Source organism: Gadus morhua, chromosome 9, assembly GCF_902167405.1.
Source record: "Gadus morhua chromosome 9, gadMor3.0, whole genome shotgun sequence".
NCBI lineage: Eukaryota > Metazoa > Chordata > Actinopteri > Gadiformes > Gadidae > Gadus > Gadus morhua.
In genome coordinates, this window is record NC_044056.1 from 11,706,400 (window position 1) to 11,730,002 (window position 23,603).

General features: G+C 45.6%; 1 protein-coding gene and 1 long non-coding RNA gene across 2 annotated transcripts; both read right to left on the reverse strand.

The window, feature by feature from the left end:
* Positions 1–17,314: 17,314 nt before the first annotated feature.
* Positions 17,315–20,508, reverse strand: LOC115550375 (uncharacterized). Its single transcript, XR_003977890.1, has 2 exons — positions 19,352–20,508; positions 17,315–19,267 (listed from the first exon to the last, which is right to left on the reverse strand). It is a non-coding gene; the product is annotated as an uncharacterized LOC115550375 (long non-coding RNA).
* Positions 20,509–23,080, reverse strand: fgf6a (fibroblast growth factor 6a). Its single transcript, XM_030365308.1, has 3 exons — positions 22,323–23,080; positions 21,673–21,776; positions 20,509–21,102 (listed from the first exon to the last, which is right to left on the reverse strand). Exons 1-3 carry the CDS (start codon positions 22,699–22,701, stop codon positions 20,926–20,928), a joined length of 660 nt encoding a protein of 219 aa, XP_030221168.1. The 5' UTR covers positions 22,702–23,080; the 3' UTR covers positions 20,509–20,925.
* Between the last annotated feature and the right edge of the window lie 523 nt (positions 23,081–23,603).

Genomic DNA, 23,603 nt, shown 5'->3' on the forward strand with positions numbered 1-23,603 from the left:
CAGACACACAGAGACAGACACACACACACACACACACAAACACACACAAACACACACACACGCACACGGTGCATTTCGCTGCTAAAACAACAACAAAAAAATATTCCCTCAAATATTATTATTTTCAAAACGTTGGCGAAAATGGCCAATAATATCATTTTTTATTTGGGATGCTTCTAGGACATTTTGGGTGGATTTTAAACGGTATGTGGGGGGCACGTTTTTTGCAGGACCTGGCAACCCTGCGCTGTTGCCCGAGATCTGGATCCACCCCGGCGTGGTGCCGTCTCCTTTTGACCTTTTGACCCCAGACTTCTGGGGGAATAGCTGAATCAATTCATTAGTCAATCAGGAGCATGTAAATATCTTCCCGGTGGCGTAAGAGGACGAACAAGGTGTCCTTCAACATCTACGCTTCCAGGCGATTGCAACGGTGCCACACATGAGCATATTCGAACATGTTTAATGTTAGTAATTAGCTGTCGAAATTGGAGGCCTTAATCAATACTGAGCAGCTATTGATTTGCTTCCAGGTAAAGATTTGTCACAAATGACATGTTATTTAGCATCTACACGTTGAGCTGAGTCCAATGACATCAAGAACGACACTCTAGCTAATGGTAACATGTATTTTACATGGTACACCTAGGTCTAGGACATGATCTCGGTGTAGCAAGAGGCCGAGCTTGATCTCATTGGACTCAGCTTAACATGTAGATGCTAATTAACATGTAATTTGTCAAAAATCTCCATCGGGAAGCAAATCTATAGCTGGTCATTATTGATAAAGGCCTCCAAAATCGACAGCTAATTACTACCCCGAAACATATTCAAATATGATCATGTGTGGCACTGTTGCAATCGTCTCAAAACGTAGATGTCAAAGGACACCTTGTTTGCTCTGTTGCACCACCGGGAAGATATTTTCATACTTCTAATGGATTGATTCAAATTTTAAGGTTCTCGGAGTGAGACTTTAAGTGGCTGCAGCAGAAGTGTTGAGACGAAAGATGATATCAAGAGATTTATAGAATATTCCCATTCACATTATGATTCTTCGTCGTAACATCCGACCAAACATCCTTTACATTCCCAGAGCGAAGATTATGAAAGTCCAGGCCCCCCCTTCATGCACTCGGGGTCCGACCGGGCCAAGTTTCGGTGCGGGGGTCCCAGTTAGGCCCTAGAATATGGTATTCAAATTTCAGGGCGGTAGGACCTTCCTATCTCAAAAACTTTTTTTCCCACCACATTCTGAACCATTAGGTCTCGCAGGCAACACTTCTGAAGGGGCTTTGTCCAAATGACAGTCCATTTGGGAAAACTTTTTTTCTCTATGTGCTAGAACTCCAAATATTGCATATGTCGTTCTCGGGGCCCCGGGAAATGTGTGTCAACATTTTAGCATCCCTAGCTATCGCGAAAAGGCTGGAAAAGGGGCGTGACCTCCAACAGTACAGTCAATGTACATAAGACAGAGGTTAGTTTCTAGGCCCCATATTTTGCGGGATGGAGGTGTACATTTGTGGCTTAATGTGTGTAGACACCGCTGGCCTGTGGCCACGTCTTTGAAGTCTGGGGTCAAAAGGTCAAAAGGAGCCGGCACCACGCCGCTTATGAGATAACAAAAAGTGAATCTGTATTTCTCTCATTACATTTTGTCATTATTGAAGAGAGGCCTGATTCTCAGATATGCATATTGGACTGTTAGGGTATAGGTCTGGGAAGAACTTCAGGCCAAAATCTTGCAAGCGAGCCGCTGGGTGCAGGTGCAACGAGATGGAGCACTTGCTGAGCCTGGACTTTCAACTTTCAATCTTCGCTCTGTGAATGTAAAGGATGTTTGGTCGGATGTTACGACGAAGAATCATAATGTGAATGGGAATATTCTATAAATCTCTTGATATCATCTTTCGTCTCAACACTTCTGCTGCAGCCACTTAAAGTCTCACTCCGAGAACCTTAAAATATGAATCAATCCATTAGAAGTATGAAAATATCTTCCCGGTGGTGCAACAGAGCAAACAAGGTGTCCTTTGACATCTACGTTTCGAGACGATTGCAACAGTGCCACACATGATCATATTTGAATATGTTTCGGGGTAGTAATTAGCTGTCGATTTTGGAGGCCTTTATCAATAATGACCAGCTATAGATTTGCTTCCCGATGGAGATTTTTGACAAATTACATGTTAATTAGCATCTACACGTTAAGCTGAGTCCAATGAGATCAAGCTCGGCCTCTTGCTACACCGAGATCATGTCCTAGACCTAGGTGTACCATGTAAAATACATGTTACCATTAGCTAGAGTGTCGTTCTTGGTGTCATTGGACTCAGCTCAACGTGTAGATGCTAAATAACATGTCATTTGTGACAAATCTTTATCGGGAAGCAAATCAATAGCTGTTCAGTATTGATTAAGGCCTCCAATTTCGACAGCTAATTACTGCCATTAAACATGTTCGAATATGCTCATGTGTGGCACCGTTGCAATCGCCTGGAAGCGTAGATGTTGAAGGACACCTTGTTCGTCCTCTTACGCCACCGGGAAGATATTTACATGCTCCTGATTGACTAATGAATTGATTCAGCTATTCCCCCAGAAGTCTGGGGTCAAAAGGTCAAAAGGAGACGGCACCACGCCGGGGTGGATCCAGATCTCGGGCAACAGCGCAGGGTTGCCAGGTCCTGCAAAAAACGTGCCCCCCACATACCGTTCAAAATCCACCCAAAATGTCCTAGAAGCATCTCAAATAAAAAATGATATTATTGGCCATTTTGGCCAACGTTTTGAAAGTAATAATATTTGAGGGAATATTTTTTTGTTGTTGTTTTAGCAGCGAAATGCACCGTGTGCGTGTGTGCGTCTGTGTCTGTGTGTCTGTGCGTGCGTGTGCTTGTGTGTGCTTGTGTGTGTGTGTCTGTGCGTGTGCGTGCGTGTGTGTGTATAACACGCTATTTTATGTTGAAATGCGACGTAATCCAGTGTTCACGAAACGTACACTGTCAACGTAGGTATGCTTTTGGCGACTGGGTTGGCTCTCAGATATACGTGTTTCTAACAAGATGATATCATTAAAAGTTACATAAAGTAACAGTTTAATAACACAAACGCAGGAAGCACGTGAGCTGCTAGTTTAGCGAAAGCAACCTGACGTCGTTGAAACATGCGAGCGAGCCGATCAAATCCTAATAACTATAAAACTAAAGATCATACACAATCACTGACTGAAGATTATGCAAGTAAAAAGTATATTTCTCGCTAGAAATGTTATTAGAAACACGTCTAACGGTGAATCGGTCCTAAAATATTGCATTTCCCATTCAGATAATAAAGATTAATAAAGATCATACACATTCACTGACTGAAGATTATGTAAGGAAAATGTACATTTCTCGCTAGAAATGTCATTAGAAACGCGTTTAATGGTGTATCTGTCCTAAAATATTGCATTTCCCATTCAGATAATAAAGATTAATATAAGCTACGCCGTGTTCCGGAGCCGCGGGGGATTCTGGGAATTGGGGTTCTCAGTTGACAAATGGGGCTTTTGTTAACTTGTTTTGTTGTTAGGATTAAGTGGGGTTAATGGGTTCGGGATGTTATGTGGTTGTGTGTTGTTCTATTAACATTGTTCGTGTGTTCATTATTGTCGACACCGTCACCGAGAGTGACGTGACCATCGTTTCGTGCAGCTGTTCCGTGTTGAAGTCTCGTTCAATAAAAAACAACTCGTTGTCGAGCGTTCAATAAAAACCAACTCTCGTTGTCGAGCGTGCCCCCCCCTACAAACGTGTCTCCCCCCCCCTCAACAAACGTGTCCCCCCCCCCCCCCCCCTTCAACTAACGTGTCCCCCCGCCCCCCCCTACAATCGTGTGTCCCGTCCCCCCCCTCAACAAACGTGTCCCCCCCCCCCCCCCCCCCCCGGTCAACAACAGTCTCCCCCCCCCCCCCCTAAACAATCGTGTCCACAATTTGCCGCGAAAGCCGTGAAACCCATCCCCGAAACACGCCTCCACACGTGGATACTGTAGGTATAACACGCTATTTTTTACGTTGAAATGCTACGTATCCAGTGTTCATGGAAACGTACACCGTCGACGTTTTTTCTTGGCGACTGGGTTGAGCTGCCGGCTTGGGTGTTTCCGTCATGAAACAAGAGCGCCCATTAGTCGTTCCTGGTTGCGTTTCATCGACCAATCATGATGTGTTTCTAAAGGCATACTGAGTTTCGCAAGGCATACTGCGAAGCATAGGCGCAAGGCATACTATGCTCTCCGTAGCCCGAGAGCCTGTCGGAGGCCCTCTCCGTAGCTTACCTGCGCATCCAATATTTTTTAACTATCTATCTCTAACACAATCATTTCCGGAATCACTTCTCCGGTTTGACTTTGCACCTTATTTACTTTGTACATTGTTTACTTTGCACATTAAAGACCAATAAAACACCAAATAAGATTTGAAAAGCTTTGGAAGTTTATTTACAACACTATTTACATGGTTTATAGTCATTATACAAGATCGAACGGAGAGACATTCGCGGGCAACAATCACTTTCTCCTCCATGTCAGCGTTCATGTACTTCAGGGAGCCAAAGCCAAAGTTTGTTTCCCCCAATTCCATCTCAACCATGGCTGAGATAACCCTCCACTTCCACATCAATCTGAAGTAGACAGTGGCGGTTTTAAGGGGTGGCACGGGGTGGCATTTGCCCCAGGTATATATTTTGCCTCCCCAGTTGCCACCCCATTTTATTTCCAATTAAAGTATCAATTCTAGTTTTCAAACATAGTGGTTTATTCACATAAATGCGCTTACTATCTTCTCTCTGACCCACCCAAGAAGCCTACTTTTTAAAACGTCCTCCGACCTCACCCCCACTGGAATTTCTAAATGGTTTCGCCCTTTCTGCCAGTCACGCACCTGACGTGACTGCGACCACCGTCTCAACCAGCACCACACGAGTAATCTCACGTGACCTGTTGCAATTTCAGCGGCGTGAAAATAATGAACAAAGGAGGGAGAGGTTGGTCAAAATCATTAAAAACCCTTTTCATGTAAACTAAGCCAATACAGCTTTTGGTTTTAGCATAATCCACTGCTAGCATGGTGCGCTATTCGTGTTCCAGACATAGCTAACTAACAACTAGTTCCAAAACTAGCGATAGCAGCTATTTGTCTTTGCTTTGGGGTAGTTCTAGTAGATTCATTTTAAAATGTTGTGTTAGTTTGCATAGGTTGCTGTTCATCAGTACCAACGTCAGTACCATAGTAATAGTAAACATTGCTTACTAGCGACTGGAAACCGCACACACTCGTCCGTGCATGTGTTGTATAATAGCAGCTGTTCTCCCGGTCACCACTGCCGGCTGCGAACGCAGCTTTTCGGTCCTGAAACTGGTTAAAGACCACCTGCGGTCAACAAATTTAGCAGTGCTGAGTATCGAAAAAGAGAGAGCTAAAGCACTTGACCTAAATGTCTTTGTAGAGCGGTTTGCTGCAAAACACAAAAACAGCCGACTGAAGTTGTCTTAAGCACTTGATGGATGAAGCCTCCTGTGTGATACTTATTAGGACTGGTGGATTATAATCAATGTTCAGACTTTTTGATGTTCTTAATTAAGTATTTTTGTCTGAACAGAATAGAACTGAACTGAAGAGAATGACCCTAAGATGTTTTTTCTGAAATTAATTTTGAATAGAATGAGAGGGCCATGTGTGTGTGCCTGACAGAGAAGGGAGGGGGGAGAGACAGTGTGTTCATATTTAGACATACATTGTAGTTCATGGATTAACCTTGATATGGATGAAGTTTTCAGTATTCCTGTTGTATGACTGATGGTACTATTCAGTAGTACGAGTGTTTACACATGACTTTTCTGTATTTTTTTTTTCAATAGAACAGTATCGAACAGGCCCCAAATATGTGAACCTTAAATGGTGTGTGTGTGTGTGTGTGTGTGTGTGTGTGTGTGTGTGTGTGTGTGTGTGTGTGTGTGTGTGTGTGTGTGTGTGTGTGTGTGTGTGTGTGTGAGAGAGAGATTCTGTTACTGTTGTCAATTCCAGTCTTCTGCCAAAAATAAAGTGTTATGGTTAAAATGTATCCTTTCTTCAAGACTGACTTCATTACCTAGAAAAAGATGAACTTGTAAAAAATATATGCAGACCTTTCAAAATGGTTGCATGTAGAAGTACTAACAGTATGAGGTTTATTTGTTTCAAGGGAAAATGTCCTGCAGGACTAGCCGACATAAACACTTGTATTTATCTATTCTTCTACTGGGAGAGCACCTGAGGAAGTGGCTGACTGGGAGCCCAAAGCTGAATATTCAAAACCACCAATATACAAAAGGGATTAATAGACATGGCAGGTAAATGAACTCAAGGGAAAATAAAGAAATGGCTCCTACACAGTGCAGACATGATTTTATGTTTGGCACGCGTAATTTTACCATTTACCTTAATGACTAGGGGTGTAACGATACATCGATGTAGATCGATACATCGATTGATTGGCGAACGATCCAACTGCATCGATGCAACGGCCAAACAGTATTACACCCTTTTATTATTATATATCTCCTTTCGCGGGTGTTTGTGAAACTATTTCTGCGCAAAGCGCCAAGCCGCTCGTATCCATTCACCGGTTAAACGAGGCAACAGCGAGCACATGTGTGAGCGCGAGGATGTCTAGTTTCGGTTTGTGTTGCCAGATTGGGCATATGTCCCGTTTTTCCAGCCTAACGTGATTAAAAGTAGCCAAATCGGGCTGAAAAATGTGCCCAATCTGGCAACACGGACGGCTTATCTTAACAGCCAAGATGATTCCGAGGGATGTTTTGTTTTTAGAAGAAAACTATCCACACATAGGTTGGGAATGGTCTACGTTCAAAATGAAAGATCATTACAGGCTCTTTAATTTAAGCCATAAAAAACCTTTGGCACTTAAATGCAATTATGTGGCACTTTATTATTTGCATTAAAAATTGATTTTTTTGTTTTAAATATCCGGAAGAGCAAAGAAATAAAATTATGAAATTATAATTAAGTTGATGTGAGTGGATGTGATTGTAAGAGGTTGTGTTAAATGGGCATATGATATCGTCTCATATCGATCGCATGCCCCTGAATCGAAGTCGTATCGCGGCAGACTTTTGATATCGGCAAATATCGTATCGTTGTCCAATGAATCGATATAATATCGTATCGTGATGAAACCAGAGATTAACACCCCTACCTCACATATCATCAATGATATATCAAAGTTCAGGAGTTTTGACAACATATTACAACCACTAAAACATTGTGTGGAGTTAGCCAACGGTGAAAAGACCAACGGAGTTGCGGAGCACAGAGGAGATGCAGAGGTCTGCTTGATCGACAGCAGAGGGCAACATCACAACGCGACGCTGAAAAGGGCGTAGTACATCCCCTCTTACCCGCAGGACATCTTTTCTGTTAAAGCAGCGACTGCCATTGGAGCGACTGTAGTCTTCAAGCAAGGAAAAGATGCCCTAATATGTAGAGACGGTGCAAGATTCAACATTCATGAGTGCAACAGACTGTACTACTTACATACAGTAAATGGTGAGTGTGAAGACCAATGTAAGGGAGTCTATGATTTGCAGGCATGGCACGAAATCTTAGGGCACTGTAATTATGATGATGTTCAGAAACTACAAAATGTTGTTGATGGTATGACAATCAAGGGTAAAACAGACATGTCAGCCCTACATTGTTAAGTCTGCACTCAGGGAAAGTTTCCCCAAACTAGAAACAGGGAGGCTGATGTAAGGGCAAAAGCACCCTTAGAGCTGGTGCACACAGATGTAGCAGGACCTATAGACCCAGAGTCCAGAGACGGGTTTGAAAAATAAGAGTGACAGTGCAGGCAACAGAAAAGTTTCTTGCTGACACAGCACCATATTGCAAGATAAAGTGTATCAGGTCTGACAATGGTACTGAGTTTAGGGGTAAACATTACCAAGCGCTACTCTGCAAAAATGGCATTAGGCATGAGACTTCAGCCCCATACTCGCCACATCAAAATGGCACTGCTGAGCGAAACTGGCGCACACTATTTGACATGGCCAGGTGTTTGCTATTGGACAGTAAGCTACCTAAAGAGCTGTGGACGTACGCAGTCCAGACAGCTGCTGTAGTGAGGAACAGATGTTTTAACAACCGCACAAAGCAGACACCTTACTTACTGCTGAAAGGGAAACAACCTAACTTGTCCAGGATGCAAAAGTTTGGTTCAGAGTGTTATGCTTACAAACAGGACAAGAAAATGTTTTACTCAAGGTGTGACAAGAACAGTCCGGCCTATATGGTTTATTTTCCTGACAGTGGAAAAGTGCAGAAACATAGACTGGTGAGGTTGTCAACAAAACAAACACAGAGAGGCAGACACAGACTGACATGACACCTGTCAATGATGATTTTGAGCTGCAGAATAGAGTTTACAATACCAGTAAAAAATACTGATGTAAGTCCAGCACATACGTACACAGGACCAGGTGCCAGTTACTATGCCTGAAGTACACAGCCACACACAGACACTTGAGCAAAAGCGATACCCATCAAGAGAGAGGAAGAAACCAGATTACATGAGTGAATATGTGTCAGGCGACAAAGAAAGTGATGATCAAGTACTCACTAACATAGATTATTGTTACAGAGTAGCGTCTAACATACCCTTAACATTCAGAGAAGCTGTAACCTCACCCCACTCAAAAGAATGGGTTAATGCGATGGATGAGGAGTTACAATCATTAAGAGAAAATGACACATTTACCCTTACAAACTTACCAGAGGACAAGAAAGCAGTGGGGGGTAGATGGGTGTATGCTATTAAAAACAATGCAGATGGATCAGAAAAGTACAAGGCACGCTATGTTGCCAAAGGATACAGTCAGAGGGAGGGTGTGGATTATGAGGAGACTTTTTCCCCTACTGCTAACCTGACTAGTATCAGAGTCTTGATGCAAAAAGCGGTGCAAGACAACTTGATCTTACATCAGATGGATGTCAAAACAGCTTACCTACATGCACCAATAGATTTTGATATTTATATGGAACAGCCTGAATGTTATGAGGTAAAATCTAGCACAGATAAAAAGTTGGTATGCAAGCTGAAGAGGTCGCTGTATGGACTTAAACAATCAGGCAGGAATTATAACAAGTTACTGCACGAGTATTTGAGTGAAAACAATTTTGTGCAAAATCCTGCTGATCATTGTGTTGGAGACAGAAAAAGAAAAAGTGATCATCTTAATATGGGTAGATGACATAATCATTGGTGCCAGTGATGAAAACGCACTGAAGGTGGTGAAGGAGATGCTCTCAGCACGATTCAAAATGAATGACTTGCGAAAACTAAGACATTTTCTGGGTATCGTTTTTGACCAAAGTGATGGATGTGTTAAGATGTCACAAAAGAGATATGTGGAGAACATACTAGAAAGGTTTAACATGCAAGACTGTAAACCTAGGGCGACACCTTGTGAACAAAAGTTAAACTACACTAATGATGCTCAAGTGAAGAGCGATGTCAAAAAATACAGAGAGGCTGTTGGAAGCCTGATTTATTTGACTACATGCACAAGACCCGATCTGAGTTTTGTTGTAAGTAAACTGTCACAGTACTTTACTGAGCCGACAGAAGAGCAGTGGACTACTGTTAAACATGTAATGAGATATCTGAAAGGCACAAGTTAAAAAGAAATGTGCTTCACAAAAAGTCCCAATGAAAAACTGCAGCTACACCCCTACAGTGATGCAGATTGGGCAGATTGACACAACTGACAGGCGTAGTACCACAGGGTATTGTGTAAGCCTAAATGAAAATGGACCTTTGATCTCATGGAAAACCAAAAAGCAGCCCACTGGCGCATTGTCAACTTGTGAGGCAGAGTATATGGCGTTAGCGTCTACTACACAAGAGGTATTGTACCTAGCTCAGCTGCTAGACGGCATTGACAGACATCAATACCCAGCGCCTAAGGTGTATGAGGATAACCAAGGTGCAATAGCGCTAGCAAAAAATCCTGTGAACAGACAGAGATGTAAGCATGTTGACATAAAATATCATTTTGTGAGGTCAACTTTGGGTGATGGGAAGATAAGTTTGAACTATTGCCCCACAGAAGAGATGGTAGCAGATGTGATGACAAACCCTGCAACACAGTTTAAGTTGATTAGGTTTACAAAGTTAATGTTTGGAAACTAACCATGTATGTGAAGTAATGTGCTTGATGAAGGCAGAAAACCTTAAGGTTTTGTTTTGTTATTTAAGTATGTACCAATGTGAGAGCAAGTGGGGGTGTTGACATGTACAAGTATATGCCCTCCATTGTCACAATCTGTTGCATTTACTTTGTTATGCATAATATGCTGTATGCAGTGTTGTGTGTACAGCGGCAGCCAATAGGATGTCCCTGAATAGACATGTGACCTAGGAGAGGTCAAGTGAGCGCGCTTTTAATAAACGACGGTTAGTTCCAGTCAAACAGCACTGATGCTCCACTGTGTGTTTTTTCTACATTTATTATATTCGGCCTAGCACTGGGTATGCACGCCAGGATCGTTGAGCAAACCATTTATGCTAACACAGCCCTTAATATTCAAACCTGTTATGGGCAGGCCAGGAGGGAGAGACGTCGGAGAACCCGACGCAAGTAGTAGACACTGAACAGAAATAGTATGTACTAAGTATTCGGATTCAGCCCAGGTCTTACTGAAGGCATTTAATGGTCAAAATATTATTAATAAATGTTTGAATATATTTGAATATTAATATTAATAAACAAACGAACTTCGAATATGATTTTTGGGCAAAAGTCAAAGCCCTAGTGTTCGTGCCCGTGTTGAGAATTAGACCTACGCTCTCTGTCCATGGGGCATAAACACCGTGTCGAAATGAAGTGAAGCGTTGTCACTTTGCTCTCCAATATTCATCATGAACGTGATATGTAGGCCTATGTTGTATTTTGGAGAGAGAGCGAGAGAGAGCGAGAGAGAGCGAGGTATAAAACTCTTTATATGTAGGCCTATTCGGCATATTGAACAGTCGGCCTAATGCGCCTCCTTTTTGAAAAGTCGGACAAACTGAGCTACGGACCAATGGGTACCGTTTTCGGAACATTGAACCGTCGGCATAGTGGCATGATGATCTAATGGGAAATATTTCGGACCAGACGTCGGATCAATGTGTTGTCGGAATTAGGGGCAGGCCCCATATTAATAACACATGACAACATTGCATATAAAACAGTACAAATAAACCTACCTACAACATGGGACAGTAAACACGAACAGTGTGCAATTAATGGAAAAGCCTTGCAGTCTGTTCGCTCGCACTACAAAAGAGGAGCTTGGCATTAGCATATACAGGTCACGTACAGCTCGTGCTGAAAGTAGCTAGCTAAAACATTCCTCGCACATGTTGGCAGCTAGCCCAAAGACTATTCACACACTACGGCAACAATTCGTCAAAAAGCAACAAAACTACTGGTTTTACAAATGCCTCAGTAGTCAAGCATGTTATACAACAAATGCTGATAGTTTACACATCATATGAGCCGTAGTGTCGCGATTGCTCTATGATTTGCTCCCCAGGCATGCGGAGCGGGGCACCGCAACGTGAGACACCTGGACCTCATCAACTAAACACACGCCTTCTTAAGCCTGGCGGGGACTTCTCGTCGGCGCCAGATTATTCCGTCTCATTCGGTATTTTGGCTGACGTGTGTACATTGATTCCCTAACCTAATCCTTTGATTCCTAACGTCGTGTTATCCTTTCGCCAGTTCCTCGCCAGTGGATGACCCCCGGACTGCAACACTCTCCGGTGCCTCCGCCAGCTACGCCCTTCCCCTCCTGTCTTCGCCTTGCACGCTGGTTATCTCTTGAGTTATTCTTTACTGACAATAAACCGTGGATTGTCCGTACTGACTCTGTCTCTGCATCCTGGGTCCTAATCAACCTTTTCGCCAACCGTAACACGTAGTTTTCATTTATAACTGACTTTATGTCCGAGCGAACAGAACAGCAACTTACCCACAGCGTAACAGCATTTAACTTCTGAGCGCAAAACGAAATGCCCAGCATTATTAAGTGTGAAACAAACTTCCGCTGTGGACTTTCAAAATAAAATACACAAAAAAATGTTTTGTTGCAGTCCCAAGTTTGACAGGAATTTAACATTTAAGCCAAGTAATTATTTACACTGTTACATTAAGATGTTGTTATTGTCTTTAGAAGCCATGCTGGAATGCCAGTTACAGTAAATGTAAAACCTTGGGTGCCGTTAAACAATTGGTGAGCGTCGTTCAATATTGCGAGAGTGAACGACACTCATGTTCACCGTTAACCAAATATATGAGCGTGTTCAATGAACGCCACTCTTAAAGGGCAACTATTGTGCTTTTTCGATTTGTATGACCTATAAACATTGTTATAATGATTGATAGTCATGTTTAACCATACTTAAGTTTCAAATAATGACGTACATGCATTTCGACGTATTTCCTGCTGACAGTCTGGGGTGGCTGTGCAGAGCGCTAAACACTCGGGACAACGTTTGCGATTCACTTGTTCACATTTCCGGGAAATCATCTACGTAGAGGCACTCCTGCCACGCCCCCATATGCCTGGTCAAATCTGCCCGTGCGCACGCTTCAAGGAAGGTAACCAGTCACAACGGAGTTGGGTTGGCAGGAGGGGGGCGAGGGGGTGGAGAAGGACAAAACCGAGCATTGACAGAGAATGCTGAAAGCGCCCAGATGAGAGGAAGAGTTTCCCGAAAATCTACAAAGTTTTTTGTGTATGGTTAAACATGACTATCATTCATTATAACAACGTTTATAGGTCATAAAAGTCGAAAAAGCATAATAGGTACCCTTTAAAGAGTAGGGTCTGTCTGCGTCCTGCAAGATGGAGGCGTAACTTGTAGTAGGCGTAACTTGTAGTAGGAGGAGGCGTGTCTTGTACTTTTCTAAATCGCGGTCCACGCAAGATCTTCGTATTTTCGTGGTAAAAAAGTCTTGTAAATTACGGTTCACACATTACGCAAGCTCTACCTTGAAGTCGAAGTCTGAAGTTAAGATCATGTCAGTAAGTAAAATGGAGTGGAATACTAATCCCCCGTCTGTAGCCAGGAAGGCTTCCAGACACACCCTCAACATATTCCCAAACGTACCTTTTGCATATTTGAGCCTTGGCTTTGTCTATCTAATTATTTGACTTTAAGATGAAAGCTGCTTTCTAAGGTGCCAGCTATGTTTTTTTACATTACTTTACGACCTGCCACGTTTGAGATGCACACTGAACAGTCTCAAAATAATCGATACTGTACAGGCTAGTAGATGTTGCTTGCTTCTTTCTGCCCCGAGTTTGCACAGTGCAACAGTGATGAAGTAGCTGAGAAATCAATTGAAGACCGGCGAATATATATAAAATGAAGGCTTGTAATGTGAACGCTATAATATGAAGGCTTTCTCATAACTATCCTCCTGTTAGTGACATTGTTCTTGTCTTGTTTCAATCAGTAATATTTATTTTAATTAATTGTTTTCTATCTCATGCAGGATCTTGAAAACATGTAGGAGATGAACGAACAGAACCTCTTTAAAGGTGTGAAGAGGTTCTCCACGTAGAAAATGGTGACACCTTAACTGCTAAAGAAAAGCATGAAGTTATGGATCCTTTTCTATTTATGTTTGAGTATTATGAGGACATGCAATTGTTATTTGGAAAACCTGAAAATAATATGACGATTAAAGTCCATTGTGGATTGTTTTAACCAAAATGTATTCAATAAAATTCTTTGAATAATTAATCTGCAGTCTTTTTGTTAAAGGTATAAATGTCGGCTAAACTTAAGCAGGTTCCCCACGTTAAACTGCTAGATGCATTAGGTTACATGTCATTGTAAAATTGTAATAGGCTTCTTTTCTTAAATGCATATGACTTAGGGATGTCAGTTACACGTAAGCCAGTAAGGCTATGATTAAGCTGATCAATAGCATATTTTTAAATGAGCGGGTCGGGTGCATTATTTTTATCTAAGGTCTAATATTTGAGGTCCGAGTTGCGGTCATTTATGTACCCGCGCACCACTGCTACATACAGATCACTTCCACGATTTAGAAAAGTACTAGACACGCCTCCTACTTCCTGTAGTGGCAACTTCTCTATCAGAGTTTGCGTCTAACGCCCCGTGCCCACTACCTCCGTCCGTTGACTGATCCCCATTGACTTTGAATGGGGACGGACGCGCAATGCATTGTGGATCCGTCCGTTCCGTTGGAGCCTTCGGCTCAGTCAAGAAGTTGAAAAATGTTCAACTTTTTCGGCAGCGACGGATCCGTCATCCAATCAGATCACGTATGCAAATTTAAGCACCGTGACGCGACTCGGGCTCTGACGATACCGGAAAGTGGGAAAGCGGGTCATCTTGCATTGCAACAAGCAGGAAGAAGCGGGAAGAACCCGGCAAAGCGATTTGATTGGCTGACGGATGCCTCTGCAAAGACTACTCCCCCATCAGTCAGCAACGCCTTCCCACGTCCGTTGACTGACGGAGGTAGTGGGCATGTAGGGTGACTTTGAATGGGGACGGACACGCAATGCATTGTGGATCCGTCCGTTCCGTTGGAGCCTTCGGCTCCGTCAAGAAGTTGAAAAATGTTCAACTTTTTCGGCAGCGACGGATCCGTCATCCAATCAGATCGCGTATGCAAATTTAGGCACTGTGACGCGACTCGGGCTGTGACGATACTGGAAAGCGGGAAATCGGGCAATCTTGCCTCGCAACAAGCAGGAAGAAGCGGGAAGAACCCGGCGAAGCGATTTGATTGGCTGACGGATGCCTCTGCAAAGACTACTCCCCCATCCGTCAGCCACGCCTTCCCACGTCCGTTGACTGACGGTGCAGTGGGCATGTAGGCAGTGCTTAATTTGAGGGGGAGCAAGGGGGAGCGCGCCCCGGAAGCTCTGACGGGCGCTCCGCCAGCTGGAGTGTGTGTGCAGTGGCGGTTTTAGGCACGGGCGAACCGGGTAGTCGCCCGGGGCGGCATATTTGTGGGGGGCGGCAAATCACATGGGTGGCGCCACGATGGGGTTTGAACGTTACTTCCCATCCTCCAAAGATCCCCGGCGAACGAATGAGTGGATCCGCAACCCATTTGTCAATGTCCTGAATCACTTGTCAGTGCAGGATGGAGATCAATTGATCGAAATAGCAAATGATGGTGGTCTTAAAAGTGTGTTTGAGCAAACCTCTCTGGCGGGTTTTTGGATCAAAACCAAAGCGGAATGTCCCGAGATATCCGTAAAAGCGATGAAAACGTTGCTTCCATTTCCCACCACGTACCTATGCGAGGCCGGGTTTTCGGCAATGACTGCAACTAAAACAAAATTGCGCAATCGATTGGACATATCAAACACGCGTGTCACTGTCTTCCATCACCCCCAGATGGAACCATCTTGTTGCAGGGAAACAAGCACAGGGCTCCCGCTGATTAAAATGAATTGTAGCCTATTCTGTGGCCTCACAAACGCGCGTTAAGTACCCTTACTGACATATTGTGTTGTTTGTGTGCATGCATATTGTGCATGTTTACACTTAAAGGTTGGGTATGGGATTTGCGAAACGCCAGCAGATTTTTGAAAATAAACAACTCAAATGGTCCTACCCCCTCTCCTTCAACGCTGACTCTGACTCCACCCATTCCAAGTACATGGACGCGCAATCATGCACGAGTGAACACAGATGCGCGAGAGCGAGCCATTAGCTAGTTAGCTAGCTCCAGTAGCTACCGCAGGATAACAACAAACAGAAGCTTGCTCTGGGTCACGAGCTTTGAGAACGTGCACGAAGGGGTCGCGCGGGGAGCGGGGGAGGGGGATTGCAGTGCGACCGTTTGATCGGTCGTACTTACTGTCCAATGCAACTCGGTGGCTATGGAAATCATTGGCTGGAGTTTTTCGAGCCCTGCCCGTTCCACAGATGATTGACTTGTATAATTTTCATGTCAGTACTTCTAACTCAGTGGCTGTGAGTGGGTTATGATAAGGATTTCAAGTAATTTTGCAAAAATGGCCAAAAAAGCGAATTCCATACCCAACCTTTAATAGATGACTCCACCGACTATCAATTGCAAGTTAAAACAGCCGACCACTTGAGCGCAAAAAACACAAAAGACCTCGCCACAGCACCAGCAAATCTTAAGCAATAAATATCGCGTCTTACCTTTATTTATGTGGCAGTGGTCTGCAGATGCATCCCGCGGTGTAGCCTACCACATCCATTTAGTTCAACAGGTTATCGTTCTGATACTGTCCATGGTACTAGCAAACTGCTCTGGTGCTTCTTACCTATGTAGGCCTATTCAGGCTAAAATGACTTGATTGTCTGATGCCTCATCATCCCAGCCAAAGAGTATTGGTATTATTAGTAATGGCTACTTGCCAAATCGAAAAAATAACTTCACACAGTGTGTCTTTTTCCAATGTATTTGTTATCATTCGTAGCGTTGATCAGCAGAGAAATAATTCTCCAAAGTCGTTAACGTCGTTGACGGGGCGAACAGGACACCGACGCGCAGCGAGGGTAATTGCTTCCCACTGAAAGGGCTTAAATTCGACCGGCGACGTTCTATTCATTATCCCGCTTATTACACGGCTACTTGCCAAAACGAAAAAATGACTTCACATGGTGTGGCTTGTTACAATGTATTTGTTACCGGCATTCGTAGTGTTGATCAGCAGAGAAATAGTCCGCCGAAGACGTTGACGTCGCTTAGCAACCGAAGACGCTGGGGTTGAAAAGTTACTGGACCTCTTGAGAAGTGATACCAAAGACGTCATTATAGGCAAAAAGTCCTTTGTTTTCCTTGACAGCGGTCAATTTATATCTAGCATTCACCGCGAAGTTGTGAAGAGCCCATGCAAGTGAACGGAGCGTTCCAAGGCATTGAGAAGACCCGTGTAATTATCCATAATAATTAAACTCGATTCTTTTTTTTAAAGTGGTGGGTACAAAATGATTCATGACGAAAACTGGTGGGGACGCGTCCCCGGCGTATTCGACGCCTATGTATGCATATAATAATATTTGAGTGACTGGATATTTACATAGAAATATACTATCTGCTACACAGTATTCCTCTTCTCCCCATACCACCATCCACGTCGGAGTCCCGACCCAGTTTGGACTCAGCCCTAGTGGAAAGGAATCAGCATGTTTGGGAGAAGGACCCATATCCAGATGACCGGGACTGGTCCAGGAGCCAGGAACGGAGGACGTTCAAGTTCAAGGTTTTTATTTTGTCAAATGAACAACAAACATGCAGTAGCGGTCTTTGCTGGCAGTGACATTCCAGTGTTCTAGGCTATTCTCGACAGTGCAAGTAAGAGTAGAAAGTACAATTAAATAAATACAATAAAATAAAGAAAGTAAATAAAAGAGTGAGAGTGATAGATGCGTGAGACCGAGGACAGTGAGGAACGGGAAGAGGATGCAGAGGACCCTTTGGACTCGATCGCTGTGATCGTGAGTTTGTGAACAAGGTTGGGCTGGGTGCGACCCCTAGTGGTCAATCTTATCCGTTTTTATTCTTCAAATGTACTCCTATCCAATATATCTGCACAAAAATAAGTACAAATGCAGTGCCAGTAGAAAACAAACACAGCACCTTTTACAAAACATATTTATTTTTATATAAGGAAAACAGATTACAGTTGTGCACAGCACATACGTACAAAAATAAAGAAAAACATTTATAATATACTATTTCACATACACTTCATCGTAATCTTTTGTTTTGAAGACCAAATGATGAAGAAGGATAGAGAAGTCTGCCGTTTCAAACTTTATTTACAATCATCTTAATAATCCCAACTAAGGCAGAAGGTGAGGTATACGCAAGGAGGGCCTCTGACTGCCTCTCCCAGTGCAGGAATAGAAAACCCAGGTGAAAAGACCACGGCGGTGGGCACACACGCAGACCAGTCCGAAGAGTTTCAGTCCAGGTGCTACCACAAAGGAGCCAAACTGGCGGCTGAACCGATCATTGATAGAACTGACCAGCTCTTTTTAGAAATCTTTTCCTCCAAAATTGACGGGGTTTTAAAAATAATCAGCAGAATGTACTGATATACCACTACATATTGGAAGAAAACCCCTGTATCTCTCCATTGTCCTTTTGTTTCTTTTGTAACATCCACAACCTTTTGATTTATTTTCTGTACACATAACATCATAACATATTACAGCATGACCCAGAAACCATATTGCCCACACATTAATACAAATCACATTGGGGATTTTTCTTCTCTCGTGATCATGAATGGAAAATAATATTCATCAAGCATGATTACACATTGTCCAACAGAACCGATCCCTGGATGTGCATCGTTTCCTGGACAATGACATCAGACGTCATTGTGGTATTCACTCCTATTTTAAGAGTTGTGCAACACAGTTTTCAGTCTCTCACTCCGCCATTCCTGGAAGTGTTTGAATATATCTGACTAAGTATTTTGCTACATCCTCTTTCATCCTCCTATGTATACGAGGCCACCTGTTGTGCACCCCGTAGCTTGTGCATGCTGGAGATCCGACATGCTAACCCGTCCGGACGAGAATGCGGTAATCACTTTGAAAGCACCGCTGTTATTCCTGTCCCAAGGTAAGTGGATCCAAAGACATCCAATCTTTCTTTGGCAAAACAAACACAAATAAATCAAGTTCAAACACCGCTCAACATCACACATCCGCCCACACTAACCTAGAATATTGCACGTTTGGAAGTGACATCCGATCCATCCATAAACTCTTAAAGTGAACCATCACATGCATCACTTCTGAGCTGAGACTGCAACTTTCTAAAAGACTTAGAAAGTTAGTAGATGAGGTATATAACATGCTTAACTGTTGACAGCTAAAAGGTTTGAGCATTCCACATAGCAAGCAAATAGCATTAAGAAGGATTATGCAAGGGAAATAAAATACAAATGGTTAAAAATAACAAATGGCACTCACAAATTACCGCTGAGATTTCCGCCCGTTACATCCCTGTCCCCGCTGACCTCAGGTGTTTAAGGGCCCGTTACATCCCTGTCCCCGCTGACCTCAGGTGTTTGAGGGCCCGCTACATCCCTGTCCCCGCCGACCTCAGGTGTTTAAGGGCCCGCTACATCCCTGTCCCCGCTGACCTCAGGTGTTTAAGGGCCCGCTACATCCCTGTCCCCGCTGACCTCAGGTGTTTAAGGGCCCGCTACATCCCTGTCCCCGCCGACCTCAGGTGTTTAAGGGCCCACTACATCCCTGTCCCCGCTGACCTCAGGTGTTTGAGGGCCCGCTACATCCCTGTGTCTCCACCGTGTAAAACCACAGGATTTAAAGAGCGTAGCCATTCGAAACACTGCCCACACGCAACTGAGCAGGAGTGACCTACGACACAGCGACTGAGAGGAGTGACCTACGACACAGCGACTGAGAGGAGTGACCTACGACACAGCGACTGAGAGGAGTGACCTACGACACAGCGACTGAGAGGAGTGACCTACGACACAGCGACTGAGAGGAGTGACCTACGACACAGCAACTGAGAGGAGTAACCTACGACACAGCGACTGAGAGGAGTGACCTACGACACAGCGACTGAGAGGAGTGACCTACGACACAGCGACTGAGAGGAGTGACCTACGACACAGCGACTGAGAGGAGTGACCTACGATACAGCGACTGAGAGGAGTGACCTACGTCACAGCGACTGAGAGGAGTGACCTACGACACAGCGACTGAGAGGAGTGACCTACGACACAGCAACTGAGAGGAGTGACCTACGACACAGCAACTGAGCAGGAGTGACCAGAACAATGGGCTGGTTGCTTTGAAAGGTGTTACTCCATAACAGCAAATCGGACCCACACGCTTAAGTGTGACTGGGCATATCAGCAAATAAGAGGTTAAAGGTGCTGTAGGGAAGATTGAAGAGCTATTCTTTGATGGAAATTTAGGTCAGAATACCATAGCCATCCATCAGCTAATAGTGAGTGAAATGCGCTGGAGGAATATCTGTTTGGAGTTGGGTGCATCTGCTTTGTGAGACCATTTCGATTATCGCTCCTGGCTAATTTCTGACCAATCAGGGCATCTCTTCCCTAATTGGTTCGGGGGCGCAATCGTGCCTGCCATGTAAGTGATCAATGCAACGCTGTTCAATGGTTGAGGAACTTGGAGAGGGAGGAGAGTTTCTTATGGATGTTTAGCTAAAAATTCTTGATCTCTCGTTACAACTCAATCTTACCTACAGCTGCTTTAATGTGCTCGTTAAGCAGCCTGTGTTTCGTCTGGAGGAGGAGCCCTCTGCAACGCCAGCCAATCCACACGGGGGGGTCACTTTGATTCTGCTAGAGGAGCCGCAGGCCTAGCTCACTTCAGTCGGGTAATGGTGACATCAGCTGAGGACCTCCTCGACGGGGGGGGGGGGGGGGGGGGGGGGGGGGGGGTCCTATTTCTGACCTGGGCTCTGCGTCTCCCATGCTAGGGGAGGGTAGAGGGAGGAGGGCTAAGGAGGGCCGAATGACAAACAAAGAAATAGGTCAGCGCCATGTTGGCCAGCTCTCACCGCCCTCGGGCCGAAACCACAACAACAACGACAAATCGCCCAACGACGACAAATCGTCAACAACAACGAAGGACGGGACCCGACCAGAGCACCTCTTCCTGGACCGAGGGAACTCCCCCTCTCCCCCTCCTCAGTCCCAACACGAGGGAACAGAAGATTTTTTGTGTTAACGTACTTCGACACGGTGCCTTCTCCCCGTTACCTGGGAATTGGCCCCAGGTTACCTGAGAAACGGCCCCAGGCGACCAACAGAGTGCCAACACGGTGGTGTCCAGGCGCGAGTCATATGCGGGGCAGGAAGTGGGTGACGGTCATGGCGGTGGTGGCCCGGTTGCCCCTCTTGACGCGGCCGTGCTTGGTGAGGGCAATGTAGGAGGTGGGGTGAGACACACTCTCATAGGCGTTGTAGTTGTTAGCCAGCAGGCTCTCCTTGAACATACACTCCCTGTGGAACACCGCCTGAGAGTGAGACACAAGGGTGAGAGACAAACAGATGGACACAAGGGTGAGAGACGGACAGCCAGGGCAAAGACTGAGAGACAGAGACAGCCAGGGAAAGTGTGAGAGAAAGACAGAGGGGAAGGAGTCAGTGCCAGGCAGACAATAGAGTGAGAGACCGACAGCCAGAGAAAGGGTGAGATATAGACGGAGGAAAGAGAGACAGACAGCCAGGGAAAGGGTGAGAGATACACAGAGAAAAGAGTGATAGACAGACAGCCAGAGACCGCATGTGAGCGGTAAATGAGTCCCTGAGCCCTATCTGAACTGTGTATTCTGCTCTTAAAGTCTTAGGTTTCTGTGCATTTAGTCACTTTCACACATTTCTTAGCGAAATGAACGAATTGACAACGAGGATTTAACTTCCAGAGGATGAAGAGAGACACTTTTATGTACAGCACCAATCTTGTTATTTTTTAACCATATTTACAATAGACTATTAACTTAATGAGTTAACAACAAGAAATAAAGCGAAATATGTACCGTGCACAAACACACGCTGACACCATCGCACACCGTGAGCGCACCTACCGTTCCGTACAAGCGGCCGCGACGATTCATGGCCACGAACCGCCGGCTCTGCACTCCGAACAGGCTCACCACGCCGCGGTCCACGGTGGAGATCTCGATCAGACCTGAAACACACCCGTGACATCAGCACACCGACGTCTCAACGATGACAACGGCGGTTACGACGGCATCGTGCTGTCCGTGCCCGTGGACGGGACTTGATGGGCGCCTCTTTAACCTCCAAAAAACACGATATAATTACACAATAGTAATAACTACAATTATTATTAGTATATTATTCATTATTATTGATATTCAAAGCTAGTAGTGGCACGTGTCAGGGCGCCGTCAGGCCCCGTGAACTTCCACGTGGGTTGTCATGGTTTCTGGGGACAGTTTCAATACGAGGGTTCAATACATGGTCGGACTCAAATCCATCAATTAATACCGACACACAATCATCCCCCCCCCCCCCAATACACACACACACACACACACACACACACACACACACACACACACACACACACACACACACACACACACACACACACACACACACACACACACACACACACACACACACACACAAACCCACCCCACACATCCCCATACACAAACACACACCAGGACTTCGTGGCGGGCGTTCAGGAATCAGGAGGCGGACTCACTGTGGAGGTTCTCGCGGTGGACGCCGTTGACCGAGCCGTCTGGCCGCACCTGCAGGTGGAACCCGATTCCCACGTTGCAGTAGAGCCGGCGGACCCGCTTGATGCCCAGCAGGTAGTCGCTCTCCCAGCGCCGCTGCTCCCGCTCCCCGGGGTGCAGCCTCCCCGGCCTGGGTCGGGTGAACAGCCGCTGCCATTGCAGCTCCAGCAGGCTCACGTTGGTCCTCCCGCCGCTGCCCGGAGGTCGCGGGTTCGAGTCCGAGGCCGACAGCGACCCCAGCGCGAGCCACAGGAGAACCATCCCCGCGGCAGTCGACGTCCTTCGGCGCGCGCCGGCCTCGCGGGACATACTGGTGACGAGGAGCCTTTGCGCAATTGCCATCCGGTTTACCTTCGGGGCACGTGGTCAGAATTAATGACCCTAAAAATACCGCGCCTCTTGTTTTTCTTCCCGCGGCGGCATGCCGGCGGAGGAGTATTTTGGGCGCGCGGAGCGACGGGGCTCCCGGCATGAAACGGAAGAGCTCGTGCTGCTGCGGACGGAGTGGAGACGCGACGGTGGAGGCGGAGATGACCATGTTGTGCAACTCTGTGCCCCTCTCTCGCTCGCTCCCTCTCACCTTCTCTCACGCGCGGTGTTTCCGGGGGCTGCACGGGCCTCCTACCACGTGCCCCTCTCACCTCGTCAAGCTGTGGGCCTGCTAGCATCTCGACGTGACGTCACACGGACCGCATCTCCCCCACGATTCAACCATCTCGGGGAAGGGTATTAGTGCGTGGGATTCACGAGAACGTCATGTCACTTCGCCTGCTGCTGCTGAAAACCGAGACATCTGATTGGGTAGTGTGTGTGTGTGTGTGTGTGTGTGTGTGTGTGTGTGTGTGTGTGTGTGTGTGTGTGTGTGTGTGTGTGTGTGTGTGTGTGTGTGTGTGTGTGTGTGTGTGTGTGGGGGGGGGGGGGGGGGGGGGGGGGGGGGGGGGGGTTGGGGAGGGGTGGAGGGGGTTCACTTCGGCAGCTTCCAATTTGGGAAGGTGGTCACGTGTCTGGCGGCCGGCCGCGTCCTTATTTAGAAGGTAGGTGTAGAAACAGGCCAATCGTCCCCGCCGCTCCGCGCTTCCCTCTCGGATAATAAGAAACTCTTCTTAACCGGATTGTGTTTCAGATTGTAACCGGCGACCCAGAGAGGGCGTGCATCGATAGCTTAAAATACATCAAGGATAGCACCGGATAGCCCGCTGCCATGAAACGAGATACGTCCCTTAGCTTTAGCACGCCATTCGAAT